Here is a 15,977-nt window from a genome sequence, read left to right as displayed (position 1 = left end):
TGACCGGAAGAGGAAGAAGGGCAGAGGGAGCCTCGATCGAGATTCGTGCCCTTTTGGAAAGGGCTCGTGGTTAGGAGAGGACATGCTAAGCGATGGTCTAGGTTTGGGAGAAGCAGCTGCTATTCCTAGTGTTCTTCGGGTCGGGGCAAGCTTCGAGGGTCGGATACCGCAAGACAGACTCGCAGTCGATGAAAGGAAAACCGAGGTAAGGCGATTACATCTACTCGCACGCACCACAACTGAACATATTGCAATCCCCACCATTTTGTGCTTTCACTCTCCCTCCTTAGACCCATTTACTTAGTTTTTCACTTTCTCAGTATTGTCTCTTACTACATTACTTTCTACTTTCACTTTTACATACACTTTTCCCCTGTATGCCATTTCATTCTACCAATAGCAGCCCCTACTGTTTATGTTCTTCCCTCTATGTATCTCTCACATCATCAATGACACTTTGCAATTCTTGAACACTGTCCACTGCCCAAGTTAGTTGTGGTGTCACAATGACAGGATCTTTTTTAAAACGGGGGCCACATTTTTCATTAACGAAACACTTTGAAACTTGGAACACTGGTAGAATGTGTCATATAAAACATCTTTTTCTCTTAGTCTTCTTTAAAAAAAAAGAAATCATTAAGTTATTCCATGTTAAAGTTGTCGTATTTCTGTAATTTCAACCAATCACTGACGTCCATTCAGCCGATATACATTAAGTGCCGACTACATAAACAAACGATTCTGAAACAATTCTATCGGTGATAAGGGTTAGGGTTAGGGTAAAACAGCAAATTTAAAAAGAAAAAAGCAAATAAAACGAAGAAAAAGAAAAAGAAAATTTAAAATGAAAAAAGCAAATAAAAGTATACGAAGTTTGAAAGTCTTTCGGTACCAAAAACACTACGTAAAACATTAATGAAAAATGTGGCCCCGTTTTAAAAAAGATCCCAATGACATTAGTGTGGCGAAAAATTGACTTCGAATCCAACAGGGTAAAGAATATTGATTTTTGAGCATCGAAATTATCCAGATATTTTATTAGCGACCTCAATTACAATCGGATCCAAGTTGAGAAAAAAATCTTAAAAAAAAAGTATCTGTCAGCAATGTAATAATTTCAAACAGTTAAGGAAAAATTAATAAGAAATCAGAAGTTACTCATTTTCCCACTAATTCCACGTTCATATTTGAATTTTTTGCGGTTCTATAAGATTTTTTTGTTTTTATTCATTCTCGAACTAGATGGGTATATAACAACAAGCCAGCCAACTCAAAAAAATCTTTAGTGAGGTTTCTGAAAACACCCAGACAAATGGGTCGAAACATGTACCTAATAAAAGTCTAATACGAAATCCATCTACTATCATTTAATACGATATATAACTATATGCGTGTGTGTGTTTCAAATGTACAGAAAACAAAAGACAAGCAAGCTCATTAGTTTGACACTCGGAGAGAATGGAAAGGGGTACTACTAAAGCGACGCGCAGTCGCGCGTCCGCGCTAGCTAGTCTTGAGTGGTCGATCCTAACCTGCGTGTGCAAATGAATACCCTACCACTAAACACGTATTCATTTGCACACGCAGGTTAGGGATAGGGTTAGGATCGACCACTCACGACTAGCTAGCGCTGACGCGCGACTGCGCGTTCGGGTCCGCGCTGCTTTAGTAGTACCTGGAAAGGTTTTCAATACGCTCTTCGACAGAAAAGGATGAGGCGGGGAAATGGCGAGAGAAAAAATGTGTCGGGATTAACGATTTATACATAAGCATATGTACGCTAAAGCGGTGATTATCAAATTTTTGTTGATAAGCATCTTCTTTCGCCAAAATATGGCATCCACTGTAGGTTTGGCTATCATATTTGAGGGGAGAGAGGGAAAAACAGTAATTATTATATCATATTTGATGAAATGATTACCGCGTTTTCTAACTCACAATATACTATCAAATTCTAAAAATTAAATAAATTTTCTTTAAAATAGTTTTAAAACGTAAGTTCCGCATGAGGTCTAAATATTTTATCGCTTTGAAAAATTACATTTCACCAGAAGCACTCAGCACCAACTTCTACAACTCTCCAAGGAGACGTTACCATTATAATATTTGACATCGAAAATGCGGCTGGTAACATAAAGTCAGCTTCACGCGTTCATTGGGATAAATTGAAATTTTATTGTTGAAGAAATCAAGAGTAATTTGAATGTTGGCGTAGAATAAAGTTGACAAATAATTATTTAGTCTGGTGATAACATATGACACGTTGATTCACTGTTTACAACTGAAAATGGTAAGCTGATAAACGTTTGTTTTAATGCTGTAATCATGTATGTAAATAATAGAATTGCTTTACTTGGATGTAAGTAGTTATATTGGAGAGAGAATATATAAGGTATAGCTTTCAGATGTAGTAATTATATAAATGTGAAAATAAATATTTACACAAATGTACCCCTCCCGTCATAAAAACGGTTTACCCATAATTTTCTGAAAAATGTGTTTTTTGATGAAATTTTCTGCAAATGTCTTTGATATGTGATTAAGTTACCTGTAGCTTACGATTATATCGGAAATTAATGTAACAAAACAATGTGAATGTTGTATATTTTATGCACCTTAACTTCTTTTCCTCATGTTTCTATCCAGATTATATCTATGTCGAAAAAAAAAATCACTTTTGAGGACCATCCTTTACGTTAAGGAATTTGTTAAATGAAACTTTTCAGAGTTAGAGGCATAATTTGACTGTGACATCCTAGACGAGGCACCTACCTCATATCCAGGGACAAAGGGTAAGAGCATCTGGTCTCTTCCCATCACTTCTGGATAATCTTGTCTGACCCAGAACTGAGGGGATATTAACCCAAGCCAGAGCCTGTTTAATGGTTAAGTTTAACTCAGTGCGATGAGCAAAATGACCAGCATTTTAGGCAGCAACACTAACTGTGAGGGCCTGTGGAGTTGAGGTGCCTACCACAGCAACGTTTCAGTGGCACCACACACACACATTCTGGTTGCATATGGTGTCACAAATTCTTTTTTATATATCAGTTGTTTGACTGCGGCCATGCTGGAGTATCACCTTTAGTCAAACAAATTGACCCAGTACTTATTCTTTGTAAGCCTAGTACTTATTCTATCGATCTATTTTGCTGAACCAGTAACTTAGGGGGACGTAAACACACCAGCATCTGTTGTCAGGCGATGGTAGGGGGACAAACACAGACACACAATCACATATATATTCATATATATGACGGACTCCTTTCAGTTTCCGTCTACCAAATGCACTATAAAAGCTTTGGTCAGCCCAAGGCTATAGTAAAAGACACTTGCCCAAAGTGTCATGCAGTGGGCCTGAACCTTGAACCATGCGGTTGTAAGCAAGCTACTTACCATACAGCCACTCCTGTACCTACAATAACTGTTGAGCAGAATATCCCTGATGTAAATAATGGAATTCCAAGAGCTGAGAGCATTACTAAATTTGTGACTGAGTAAGGCCTGAAGGTACAACAACTAAAGACACTGGTCCAGATATAATCCACAATCACTATTCTGAAGATGTAGATGTAGACTGTAAATGAGTAAACTCCACACAACTTTGTATCATGTAGTTTAAATAGTAAAGCAAAATGTAAAGTTTATTTGTTGGGGTAAAAGTTTATGGTTTATCAATATAGAATTATAAACTTCCACTATTGAATCTCTGCTTTTTAATACCTATGACTATTTCTCTCTCATTTCAGGCTATCTGAGACATTGACATTAAAGATATATCAGCAACATTTATAATCCTTAAAAACTTAAAGAAAAAGGTTACACAGAAAACTGAGCAACATTTCTCTCTATCATTGCCTGGAATATATACAAGATGATACTGAGTTCCACTTAAATTTGCTAAGATTAAAGAAAGACATCGCAGTCCTTTTCTGATGATAACAGAGATAAACGTTTGTGGAAATATTGCAGTTCATGGAAAGGCTTTGATCAACTCAGGAAGAAAGATAAAGATTTTAAAAAATATACAGATATTGTTGTGGGGAATAAAAGAATTATAGAAGTATGGATTTGCCTGAAGAATTGTCAAAAGAGACAGGGGAATCCTCCTACCACTGTGATATCTGTAAAAAGTCATTCTCTCTGAAAAGTAAGCTTACTACTCATAAATGTATTAATACAAGTAAGATACCAGAGAAACGGTATCATTGTGATATCTGTGGTAAATCATTCAATGTAAAAATTTACTTAACTGAACATAGATATCTACATACAGGAGAGAAACCACACAACTGTGATATCTGCGGTAAATCATTTGCTCGAATACGTACGTTAATTACTCACAAACATCTCCATACAGGAGAGAAACGACATAACTGTGATATCTGCGGTAAATCATTCTCTCGAATACACACTTTAATTACTCACAAATACTTCCATACTGGAAAAAAACCATTTGAATGTGATATCTGTGGTAAATCATTTTCTCTAAGAGGTCACTTAGTTGGTCACATACGTACCCATACAGGCGAAAAACCATATCACTGTGACATCTGTGGTAAATCATTCTCTCAGACTAATGGCTTAACTAGCCACGTACGTACTCATACAGGAGAGAAACCATATCAGTGTAATATTTGTGGTGAATCATTCTCTGAAAAAGGTAATTTAACTAAACACAAATACATTCATACAGGAGAGAAGTCATATCACTGTGATATCTGTGGTAAGTCATTCTTTCAAAAAGTTCATTTAAATTCTCACAGACGTACTCATACTGGAGAAAAGCCTTATCACTGTGATGTCTGCGGTAAGTCATTCACTGATAGAAATTCCTTAAATATACACAAACACATTCATACAGGAGAGAAACCTTATCAGTGTGACATCTGCAGCAAATCGTTCAGATATGGAAGTACATTAACAGTTCATAAACGTGTTCATACAGGGGAAAAACCATATCAATGTGATGTCTGTGCTAAATCATTCTCTCATGCAAGTGCATTAACGCTACACAAGAGACAGGTACATACAGGAGAGAAACCATATCACTGCGATATCTGTGGTAAATCATTCATTGATAGAAGTGGATTAACTGTTCACAAGCGTATTCATACAGGAGAAAAACCATATCAGTGTGATATTTGTGCTAAGTCATTCAGTGTTGCTAGTGGATTAACTAAACACAAACGTATTCATACAGGGGAAAGGCCATATCATTGTAGTATCTGTGGCAAATCATTCTATCAAAATTCTGGCTTAATTAGACACATGCGCATTCATACAGGTGATAAGCCATATCATTGTAATATCTGTGGTAAATCATTCTCTCAAAAATGTCAGTTAACTAAACATAAATTAACTCATACAAGAGAGAAGTTATATCCCTGTGATATCTGTGGTAAATCATTCACTACTAGAAATTCATTAACTGTTCATAAATGTATTCACACAAGAGAAAAGCCATACCAATGTGATATCTGTGATAAATCATACACTAGTAGAAATGCATTACCTGTTCATAAATGTATTCACACAGGGGAAAAACCATACCAATGTGATATCTGTGATAAATCATACACTAGTAGAAATGCATTAACTGTTCACAAACGTATTCACACAGGAGAGAAACCATTCCATTGCGATGTCTGTGGGAAATCGTTCTCTAGCAGTCAGGCTCTAAAAAAGCATACGCGTCTTCATACTGGTGAGAAACCATATCACTGCGAGATCTGTGGTAAATCATTCACTCAAACATGCCAATTAACATTGCACAAAAGACGCATGCATACGGGAGAGAAACCCTATCCCTGCGATATCTGTGGTAAGTCATTCACTGTTAGAAGTGCAGTAACTGCTCACAAACGTATTCATACAGGGGAAAGGCCATATGACTGTGATATCTGTGGTAAATCATTCATTGCTAGAAGTGGATTAACTGTTCACAAGCATATTCATACAGGAGAAAAACCATATCAGTGTGATATTTGTGTTAAGTCATTCAGTGTTGCTAGTAAATTAACTAAACACAAACGTACTCACACAGGAGAGAAACCATATCCCTGTGATATCTGTGGTAAATCATTCAGTGTTGCTAGTGGATTAACTAATCACAAACGTATTCATACAGGGGAAAGGCCATATCATTGTAGTGTCTGTGGCCAATCCTTCTCTCAAAATTCTGGCTTAATTAGACACATGCACTTTCATATGGGTGATATGCCATATCACTGTAATATCTGTGGTAAATCATTCCCTGAAATAGGTAATTTAACTAAACATAAATTCACTCATACTAGAGAGAAGCCATACCGATGTGATATCTGTGGTAAATCATACACTAGTAGAAATACATTAACTGTTCATAAATGTATTCTCACAGGGGAAAAACCATACCAATGTGATATCTGCGGTAAATCGTTCTCAGAAAAATATCACTTAACTAAACATAAATACACTCATACAGGAGAGAAACCATATGATTGTAACATCTGTGGTAAATCTTTCTCTCAGGCAAGTCATTTAACTGTCCATAGTCGTACTCATACAGGTGAGAAACCATATCACTGTGAGACGTGTGATAAATCATTTTCTCAAACAGCTCATTTAATAATTCATAGACGTATTCATACAGGAGATAGACCCTATAAGTGTGATATTTGTGGTAAATCTTTCTCCCAAAATAGTGATTTAACTAAGCACAACCGCATTCATACAGGAGAAAAGCCATATCAGTGTAATATATGTGGTACATCATTCTCTTTAAGTACTGCTTTAAGTAGTCACAAATACATTCATACAGGTAAAAAACCATATCACTGTGACATCTGTGGCAAATCATTTTCTCATAGTTGTGCTTTAACTAAACACAAACGTATTTGTTCTAATGAAAAAGTTTATAACAGTGATATCTGTAATAACTCATCTACTCAAAAACAGTGAGTGACAAACGGACAGATACATCAGCACTCTAAAGTTGCCAGCAACATGACAGCCTCTCTAGTGCTGGTGCCAAAGTAAAAGACATCCAATATACTGTGAAATTGATGGTGATATGTAGGGCAGCCAGCCACAAAAACCATTTTCCCTAAAGCAAACCATACATAAGACTTGTTTAAGACATGAAGTAGAGCTTTTTTCCTTTTTGTTTTCACTTTGATAGTAACAAACATTCACACAAGTGTTGAATCAATTTAATTACGATATCTGTGGTAAATTATTCTCTCATGGAAATACCTTAACTACTCACAGGTATGATTGTACAGGCAAGAAACCATTTCACTCCAATATCAGTGGCAAGTCATTCTCGTATGGATAGAAATAACTTAACTCATCTGAAACATTTTTACAAAATAAAAACCATGATGCTTTTATATTGTTGTTTGTTCCTTCTTGAGCCATGCCTGGTTTCATTGGCGTATAGTATCCCCACCTAGATAGGACGCCAGTCTGTCTCAGGTGAGCTGCTAGATGCAGGAGGAAAGAGTGAGAGAAAGTTGTGGTGAAAGAGTCTGCAGAAGTTTGCCCCTACCTTCTGCTTAGGTGTTTTGCTCATAACCATACACATCACCTGCTCTGAGATTCGAACCTGCAATGTCTTGATCATGAGTTCGCTGCTCTAACCATTAGGCCATGTGCCTCCATGCTCTTATATTAGTGGTAAATATTTCTCATAGGAAAAGTTTTTACTAATTGTAAATGTATTCACCCAGGAGGAAAGTCATGTTCTTTTTATATATATGGCGTTAGGAAGGGCACCCAGCTGTAGAAACTCTGCCAAATCAAATTGAAGCCTGGTGTAGCCATCTGTTTTCACCAGTCCTCAGTCAAATCGTCCAACCCATGCTAGCATGGAAAGCGGACGTTAAACGATGATGATGATGATGATGATTAAATCTAGAAAATAAAAGATCATAAACATTGAGACAAACTAAAACGTAAATATTTATGAAATATTGTGTCAAAAAGAAAAATCGGAAATGAGCAGCGAAAAACATTTCATTCACGAAAGAGAAGCTAGGTTTGCTCAGTGGTTTATCGTCAGAATTTGCGTCTATTAATACTGCCATGTCTTATTCATATTTTAGAGATTAAAATAATTTGTTGAAAATGTTTCGTACCTCTTGAAATATTCAACGTCCCCTTGTGACCTTATGACATATCCAAGGGGACGTTACCATTGAGTTTGGTATATTTAAGACCGAAAGTGCGGTTGGCGACATTAAGCCAGCTTCACTCACGATTTTATTGTTGAGCTTTTTAGGAACTCAGGTCGCTGAGGATCGAAACTTTGGTCAATCTCATTGCAGCATTTGAGATATTTACTGTGGTAGTTTGGTGAAAACGCATAACACATTGATTCATTGTTTACATCTGCTAAAGGTAAGTTGAAAGAAGTTTGATTTCATGCTGTAGTAATGTATTTAAATAATAGAATTATGTTCCACTTGTCTGATCATGCTATTAGCTGTCAGAAGCGAAAGTGCTCACTGCCTGCTAGTGAAGTATCTGTCTGTCTGCCTGTCTGCCTGTTGCTGGCCTGTCGATTCTTTGGCTACTGACAGCTAATACCATGACTGGCCGGAGCGAGCTATATGTCTGTCTGTCTGTCTGTCTCTCTATCTATCTATCTATTACTCGAAAGTTTGCGCATCCGCGCTAGCTAGTCGTGAGTAGAAAACACAAATTTAATATAAAAACATATTTCCTGAAATGGCAAATTATTTAAAATATAAAAATATAATTTTCAACAGAGAGAATTTATCAAAATAGAAAACAAATGAAGTTTGAAGTTTAAAAATAATAGGATCGACCACTCACGACTAGCTAGCACGGACGCGCGAACTTTCGAGTAATAGATAGATAGAAAGAGAGAGAGACAGACAGACAGACATATAGCTCGCTCCGGCCAGTCATGGTATTAGCTGTTAGTAGCCAAAGAATCGACAGGCCAGCAACAGGCATGCAGGCAGACAGACAGATACTTCACTAGCAGTGAGCACTTTCACTTCTGACAGCTAATAGCATGACAGTGCCTAGAACGGCATTGGTAAAATATATTTTCTTCAAGAATACAGTAATTATATTGAACTGGAAATATTTCCCTATTCTTTTCTATGGATGATAAAACTTCCACCATAACTACAGATATGTACCTCACCCTCACGACTTTGTTGCCTCATAACTTCCAGAAAAATAGATACTTTTGCACAAATTTTTGAAGAAATCCTGCTTAGATGCTGCACATCTATCAGACAGGACCCTGATGAATGCCATGAGGCATGAAAGTACATTAGTCCTTATATATTTAATACTCAATATTTCATATATTCAATACTTCGTTTCATTTTACTATTTATATTATATATTCGATGTTCAATATCCCGCATTAATTTTATAAGACTTTAAATAAAACATAAAAAACAGATTGAGTTGGAACTCTTAAATAATATATTCCTCTATACACGATCATACAAAACCCTTTTTTTCATATTTTGTTATTTTTATTTTTTATTCACACATATATATATATGTATATGTACACGTGTGCGTGTGTGTATATATAATATGTATGTATGTATGTATGTATATATATGTAATACAATTATGTATCCACCGCCACCATCTCTACATCAACTACCACTAAAACTACTTCGACTACGAATATTCCCCCCCAAAAAACTAACACTCTATCACTCAGCAGTCACCGAGGTAAATAACGCTGTCGCCATATCTTTTCGTCAAAATTCTTCTTCGTTCTATGTCAATATATGTACGTATCGTCAGTAAATCAAAATCCGAAGAAGAACACTCTAAGCTATATAGAACAGTAGGATATGTAGATAAAGATAGATACGGCCGGTCTGTAGCGTTGCCCAGGGTTTCAAGTCTATAAAGCTCTTGGCTTTTCGAGGTTGCTTAAGGCCTCTCTAAGCAAGTGGGCTCACTAGAAATATCTATCTATCTGTGTGTGTGTGTGAGGTTCAAATGTACAGAAAACAAAAGACAAGCAAGGGAAACAACTAGCAGTCTCTTTAGTTTGAAGCTCGGGAAGAATGGAAAAGTTTTCAATACGTTCTTCGACAGAAAAGGATGAGGCGGGGAAATGGCGAGAGAGAATAAAATGTGTCGAGATTAGCGATTTATAAATAAGCATATGTACGCGTGTACAAAATATGGCATCCACCCAAAGTTTGGCTATCATATTTGAGGGGAGAGACGGAAAAACAGTAATTATTATATCATATTTGATGAAATAATTACCGCGTTTTTCAACTCCCAATATACTATCAAATTCTAAAAAATAAATTCTCTTTAAAATGTTTTTAAAACCTAAGTATCGCTGTGAAAAATTACATTTCACCAGAAACACTCAGCACCAACTTCTGCAACTCTCCAAGGAGACGTTACCATTATAATATTTGACATCGAAAATGCGGCTGGTGACATAAAGTCAGCTTCACGCGTTCATTGGGATAAATTGAAATTTTGTTGTTGAAGAAATCCAGAGCAATTTGAATGTTGGTGTAGAATCAAGTTGATAAAACATTGGTGAACCCCATTTCAACAATCAGATATTTAGTTTGCTGATAACATATAACACGTTGATTCTCTGTTTACATCTGAAATTGGTAAGCTGATACACGATTGTTTTAACGCTGTAATACTGTATATAAATAATAGAATTGCTTTACTTGGATGTAGGTAATTATATTGGAGCGAGAATATATAAGAATTGGGAAAGGTATCGCTTTCAGATGTAGTAATTATATAAATGTGAAAACAAATATTTACACAAATGTACCCCTCCCGTCATAAAAACGGTTTATCCATAACTTTCTGAAAAATGTGTTTTTTAATGAAATTTTCTGCAAATGTCTTTGATATGTGATTAAGTTACATGTAGCTTACGATTATATCGGAAATTAATGTAGCAAAACAATGTGAATGTTGTATATTTTATGCACCTTAACTTCTTTTCTTCATGTTTCTATCCAGATTATATCTATGTCGAAAAAAAAAAAATCACTTTTGAGGACCATCCTTTACGTTAAGGAATTTGTTAAATGAAATTTTTCAGAGTTAGAGGCATAATTTGACTGTAACATCCTAGATGAGGCACCTACCTCATATCCAGGGACAAAGGGTAAGAGCATCTGGTCTCTTCCCATCACTTCTGGATAATCTTGTCTGACCCAGAACTGAGGGGATATTAACCCAAGCCAGAGCCTGCTTAATGGTTAAGTTTAACTCAGTGTGATGAGCAAAATGACCAGCATTTTAGGCAGCAACACTAACTGTGAGGGCCTGTGGAGTTGAGGTGCTTACCACAGCAACGTTTCAGTGGCACCACACACACACACACACACATTTTGGTTGTATATGGTGTCACAAATTCTTTTTTATATATCAGTTGTTTGACTGCAGCCATGCTGGAGCATCACCTTTAGTCAAACAAATTGACCCAGTACTTATTCTTTGTAAGCCTAGTACTTATTCTATCGATCTATTTTGCTGAACCAGTAACTTAGGGGGACGTAAACACACCAGCATCTGTTGTCAGGCGATGGTAGGGGGACAAACACAGACACACAATCACATATATATTCATATATATGACGGACTCCTTTCAGTTTCCGTCTACCAAATGCACTATAAAAGCTTTGGTCAGCCCAAGGCTATAGTAAAAGACACTTGCCCAACGTGTCATGCAGTGGGCCTGAACCTTGAACCATGTGGTTGTAAGCAAGCTACTTACCATACAGCCACTCCTGTACCTACAATAACTGTTGAGCAGAATATCCCTGATGTAAATAATGGAATTCCAAGAGCTGAGAGCATTACTAAATTTGTGACTGAGTAAGGCCTGAAGGTACAACAACTAAAGACACTGGTCCAGATATAATCCACAATCACTATTCTGAAGATGTAGATGTAGACTGTAAATGAGTAAACTCCACACAACTTTGTATCATGTAGTTTAAATAGTAAAGCAAAATGTAAAGTTTATTTGTTGGGGTAAAAGTTTATGGTTTATCAATATAGAATTATAAACTTCCACTATTGAATCTCTGCTTTTTAATACCTTAAACTATTTCTCTATCATTTCAGGCTATCTGAGACATTGACATTATTTATAATCCTTAAAAAATTAAAGAAAAAGGTTACACAGAAAACTGAGCAACATTTCTCTCTATCATTGCCTGGAATATATACAAGATGATACTGAGTTCCACTTAAATTTGCTAAGATTATAAAAAGACATTGCAATCCTTTTCTGATGATAACAGAGATAAACGTTTGTGGAAATATTGCAGTTCATGGAAAGGCTTTGATCAACTCAGGAAGAAAGATAAAGATTTTAAAAAATATACAGATATTGTTGTGGGGAATAAAAGAATTATAGAAGTATGGATTTGCCTGAAGAATTGTCAAAAGAGACAGGGGAATCCTCCTACCACTGTGATATCTGTAAAAAGTCATTCTCTCTGAAAAGCAAGCTTACTACTCATAAATGTATTAATACAAGTAAGATACCAGAGAAACGGTATCATTGTGATATCTGTGGTAAATCATACAATGTAAAAATTTACTTAACTGAACATAGATATCTCCATACAGGAGAGAAGCCACACAACTGTGATATCTGTGGTAAATCATTTGCTCGAATACGTACGTTAATTACTCACAAACATCTCCATACTGGAGAGAGACCTCACAGCTGTGATATCTGCGGTAAATCATTCTCTCTAAGAAACCACTTAGCTGAACACACACGTACTCATACAGGTGAAAAACCTCATCACTGTAATATCTGTGGTAAATCATTCTCTTTAAGTAGTCACTTAGCTGAGCACACACGTATTCATACAGGTGAAAAACCACATCACTGTAATATCTGTGGAAAATCATTCTCTCATGCTTATCGCCTAACCCGACACATACGTAGCCACACAGGAGAGAAACCACACAACTGTGATATCTGCGGTAAATCATTCTCTCGATTACACACTTTAATTACTCACACATACTTCCATACTGGAGAAAAACCATATCAATGTGACATCTGTGGTAAATCATTCTCTGAAAAAGGTAATTTAACTAAACACAAATACATTCATACAGGAGAGAAACCATTCCATTGTGATGTCTGTGGGAAATCGTTCTCTAGCAGTCAGGGTCTAACAAAGCATACACGTCTTCATACTGGTGAGAAACCATATCACTGCGAGATCTGTGGTAAATCATTCACTCAAACATGCCAATTAACATTACACAAAAGACGCATGCATACGGGAGAGAAACCCTATCCCTGCGATATCTGTGGTAAGTCATTCACTGTTGGAAGTGCAGTAACTGCTCACAAACGTATTCATACAGGGGAAAGGCCATATGACTGTGATATCTGTGGTAAATCATTCATTGCTAGAAGTGGATTAACTGTTCACAAGCGTATTCATACAGGAGAAAAACCATATCAGTGTGATATTTGTGTTAAGTCATTCAGTGTTGCTAGTGAATTAACTAAACACAAACGTACTCACACAGGAGAGAAACCATATCCCTGTGATATCTGTGGTAAATCATTCAGTGTTGCTAGTAGATTAACTGCTCACAAACGTATTCATACAGGAGAAAGGCCATATCATTGTAGTCTCTGTGGCCAATCCTTCTCTCAAAATTATAGCTTAACTAGACACATGCGCTTTCATATAGGTGATATGCTATATCCCTGTGATATCTGTGGTAAATCGTTCTCAGAAAAACATCACTTAACTAAACATAAATACACTCATACAGGAGAGAAACCATATGATTGTAACATCTGTGGTAAGTCTTTCTCTCAGGCAGGTCATTTAACTGTTCATAGTCGTACTCACACAGGTGAGAAACCATATCACTGTGAGACGTGTGATAAATCATTTTCTCAAACATCACATTTAGTAATTCATAGTCGTATTCATACAGGAGATAGACCCTACAAGTGTGAAATTTGTGGTAAATCTTTCTCCCAAAATAGTGATTTAACTAAGCACAAACGCATTCATACAGGAGAAAAGCCATATCAGTGTAATATATGTGGTAAATCATTCTGTTTAAGTACTGCTTTAAGTAGTCACAAATACATTCATACAGGAGAAAAACCATATCACTGTGATATCTGTGGCAAATCATTTTCTCAAAATTCTGCTTTAACCAAACACAAGTGTATTTGTTCTAATGAAAAAGTTTTATAACAGTGATATCTGTAATAAATAACTCATCAACTCAAAAACGTCCTTTGTGAAGTGAGTGACAAACGGACAGATACATCAGCACTCAAAAGTTGCCAGCAACATGACAGCCTCTCTAGTGCTGGCTCCAAAGTAAAAGACATCCAATATACTGTGAAATTGATGGTGATATGTAAGGCAGCCAGCCACAAAAACCATATTCCCTAAAGCAAACCATACATATGACTTGTTTAAGACATGAAGTAGAGCTTTTTTCATTTTTGTTTTCACTTTGATAGTAACAAACATATTCACACAAGTGTTGAATCAATTTAATTACGATATCTGTGGTAAATTATTCTCTCATGGAAATACCTTAACTACTCACAGGTATGATTGTGCAGGTGAGAAACCATTTCACTCCAATATCAGTGGCAAGTCATTCTCGTATGGATAGAAATAACTTAACTCATCTGAAACATTTTTACAAAATAAAAACCATGATGCTTTTATATTGTTGTTTGTTCCTTCTTGAGCCATGCCTGGTTTCATTGGCATATAGTATCCCCACCTAGATAGGACGCCAGTCTATCACAGGTGAGCTGCTAGATGCAGGAGGAAAGAGTGAGAGAAAGTTGTGGTGAAAGAGTCTGCAGAAGTTTGCCCCTACCTTCTGCTTAGGTGTTTTGCTCATAACCATACACATCGCGTGCTCTGAGATTCGAACCTGCAATGTCTTGATCATGAGTTCGCTGCTCTAACCATTAGGCCATGTGCCTCCATGCTCTTATATTAATGGTAAATAATTCTCATGGGAAAAGTTTTTACTAATTGTAAATGTATTCACCCAGGAGGAAAGTCATGTTCTTTTTAATATCTAGTTTTTTGTACTTGCATAGGTCAGATAAGTGTATGGTGCGACAAAGTTTCCAATCATTAGATGTCCTTCTTATCTCCAACCCCACCTTGTTTCTAAGTCGGGTAATAAACTTCCAGTCTATCAAACAATGGACATCCCAAACATGTTTTACATAAAGAACTGGAAACAAATACCCCTGAACAGTTCTTTTATTTACAATTGGTACATGAAGGTAATGTAAAAATCCCTCACACACATATACGATGGGTGTTTCTCTGTGTCAGTCTGGTAATTTCACTCACGGGGCTTTGATCAGCCCTGGGCCATAATAGAAGGCACTTGGCTAAGATGCCAGAAAGTGTGACTGAAACTGAGACCATGTGGTTGGTAAGCAAACTTCTTAATCATATAACCATAGTTCCATGGTTGTGTATTTGTGTGTATATCATTGTCATCATCATTTAGCATCTGTTTTCCATGCTGGCATGGGTTGGACAGTTTGATGGCAGCTGAAGAGCTGCCAGTGCTCCATGTCTGTTTTGGCATGATTTCTATGGTTGAATGCCTTTCTTCATGCCAACCACTTTGTAATATATTATTCTGCTTAAATAAAGGCTTCTCCAAAGTAGGTGGTCTATATAGGGATGGTGCACTTTTCACCTTTCTTAACCCGCTCCAATCTAGAGATAGAAAAATATAGGAAGAAATTATTTAAACATAGGGCTTTCTATATTCAAAGAAGAGGAACATAACTCAATAAACTTCCTAGATGTTACATTAGATTTAAGAACAGGAATATAAAAGCCATATCAGAAACCAAATAAAAACCTTAGTTACATAGAGAAAAATACTAATCATCCTAAATGGAGAACCTTGGTGCAAGCTCACTTTTTGTCAAGGATTGC

General features: G+C 36.4%; 2 protein-coding genes across 4 annotated transcripts; both read left to right on the top strand.

The window, feature by feature from the left end:
- The first annotated feature begins 1,494 nt into the window (after positions 1-1,494).
- Positions 1,495-7,373, top strand: LOC106880119 (uncharacterized). Its single transcript, XM_089341941.1, has 2 exons — positions 1,495-2,290; positions 3,750-7,373. Exon 2 carries the CDS (start codon positions 4,066-4,068, stop codon positions 6,940-6,942), a length of 2,877 nt encoding a protein of 958 aa, XP_089198067.1. The 5' UTR covers positions 1,495-2,290; positions 3,750-4,065; the 3' UTR covers positions 6,943-7,373.
- A 137-nt stretch (positions 7,374-7,510) lies between these two features.
- On the top strand, positions 7,511-14,725 carry LOC128250728 (uncharacterized). Of its 3 annotated transcripts, none has more exons than XM_089341951.1 (2): positions 7,511-8,382; positions 12,112-14,725. In XM_089341951.1, the coding sequence occupies exon 2, from the start codon at positions 12,411-12,413 to the stop codon at positions 14,235-14,237; it is 1,827 nt and encodes a 608-aa protein (XP_089198077.1). In that variant the 5' UTR covers positions 7,511-8,382; positions 12,112-12,410; the 3' UTR covers positions 14,238-14,725. The 3 variants fall into 3 exon arrangements, with proteins under 3 accessions (XP_089198077.1, XP_089198078.1, XP_089198076.1); XM_089341952.1 differs by lacking the exon at positions 7,511-8,382 and adding an exon at positions 8,863-9,711; XM_089341950.1 differs by lacking the exon at positions 7,511-8,382 and adding an exon at positions 9,718-10,631.
- Positions 14,726-15,977: the final 1,252 nt, after the last annotated feature.

This window comes from Octopus bimaculoides, chromosome 25, assembly GCF_046866305.1.
Source record: "Octopus bimaculoides isolate indiv1 chromosome 25, ASM4686630v1, whole genome shotgun sequence".
NCBI classification, from domain to species: Eukaryota; Metazoa; Mollusca; class Cephalopoda; order Octopoda; family Octopodidae; genus Octopus; species Octopus bimaculoides.
This window is presented reverse-complemented; position numbering and strand designations above follow the sequence as displayed.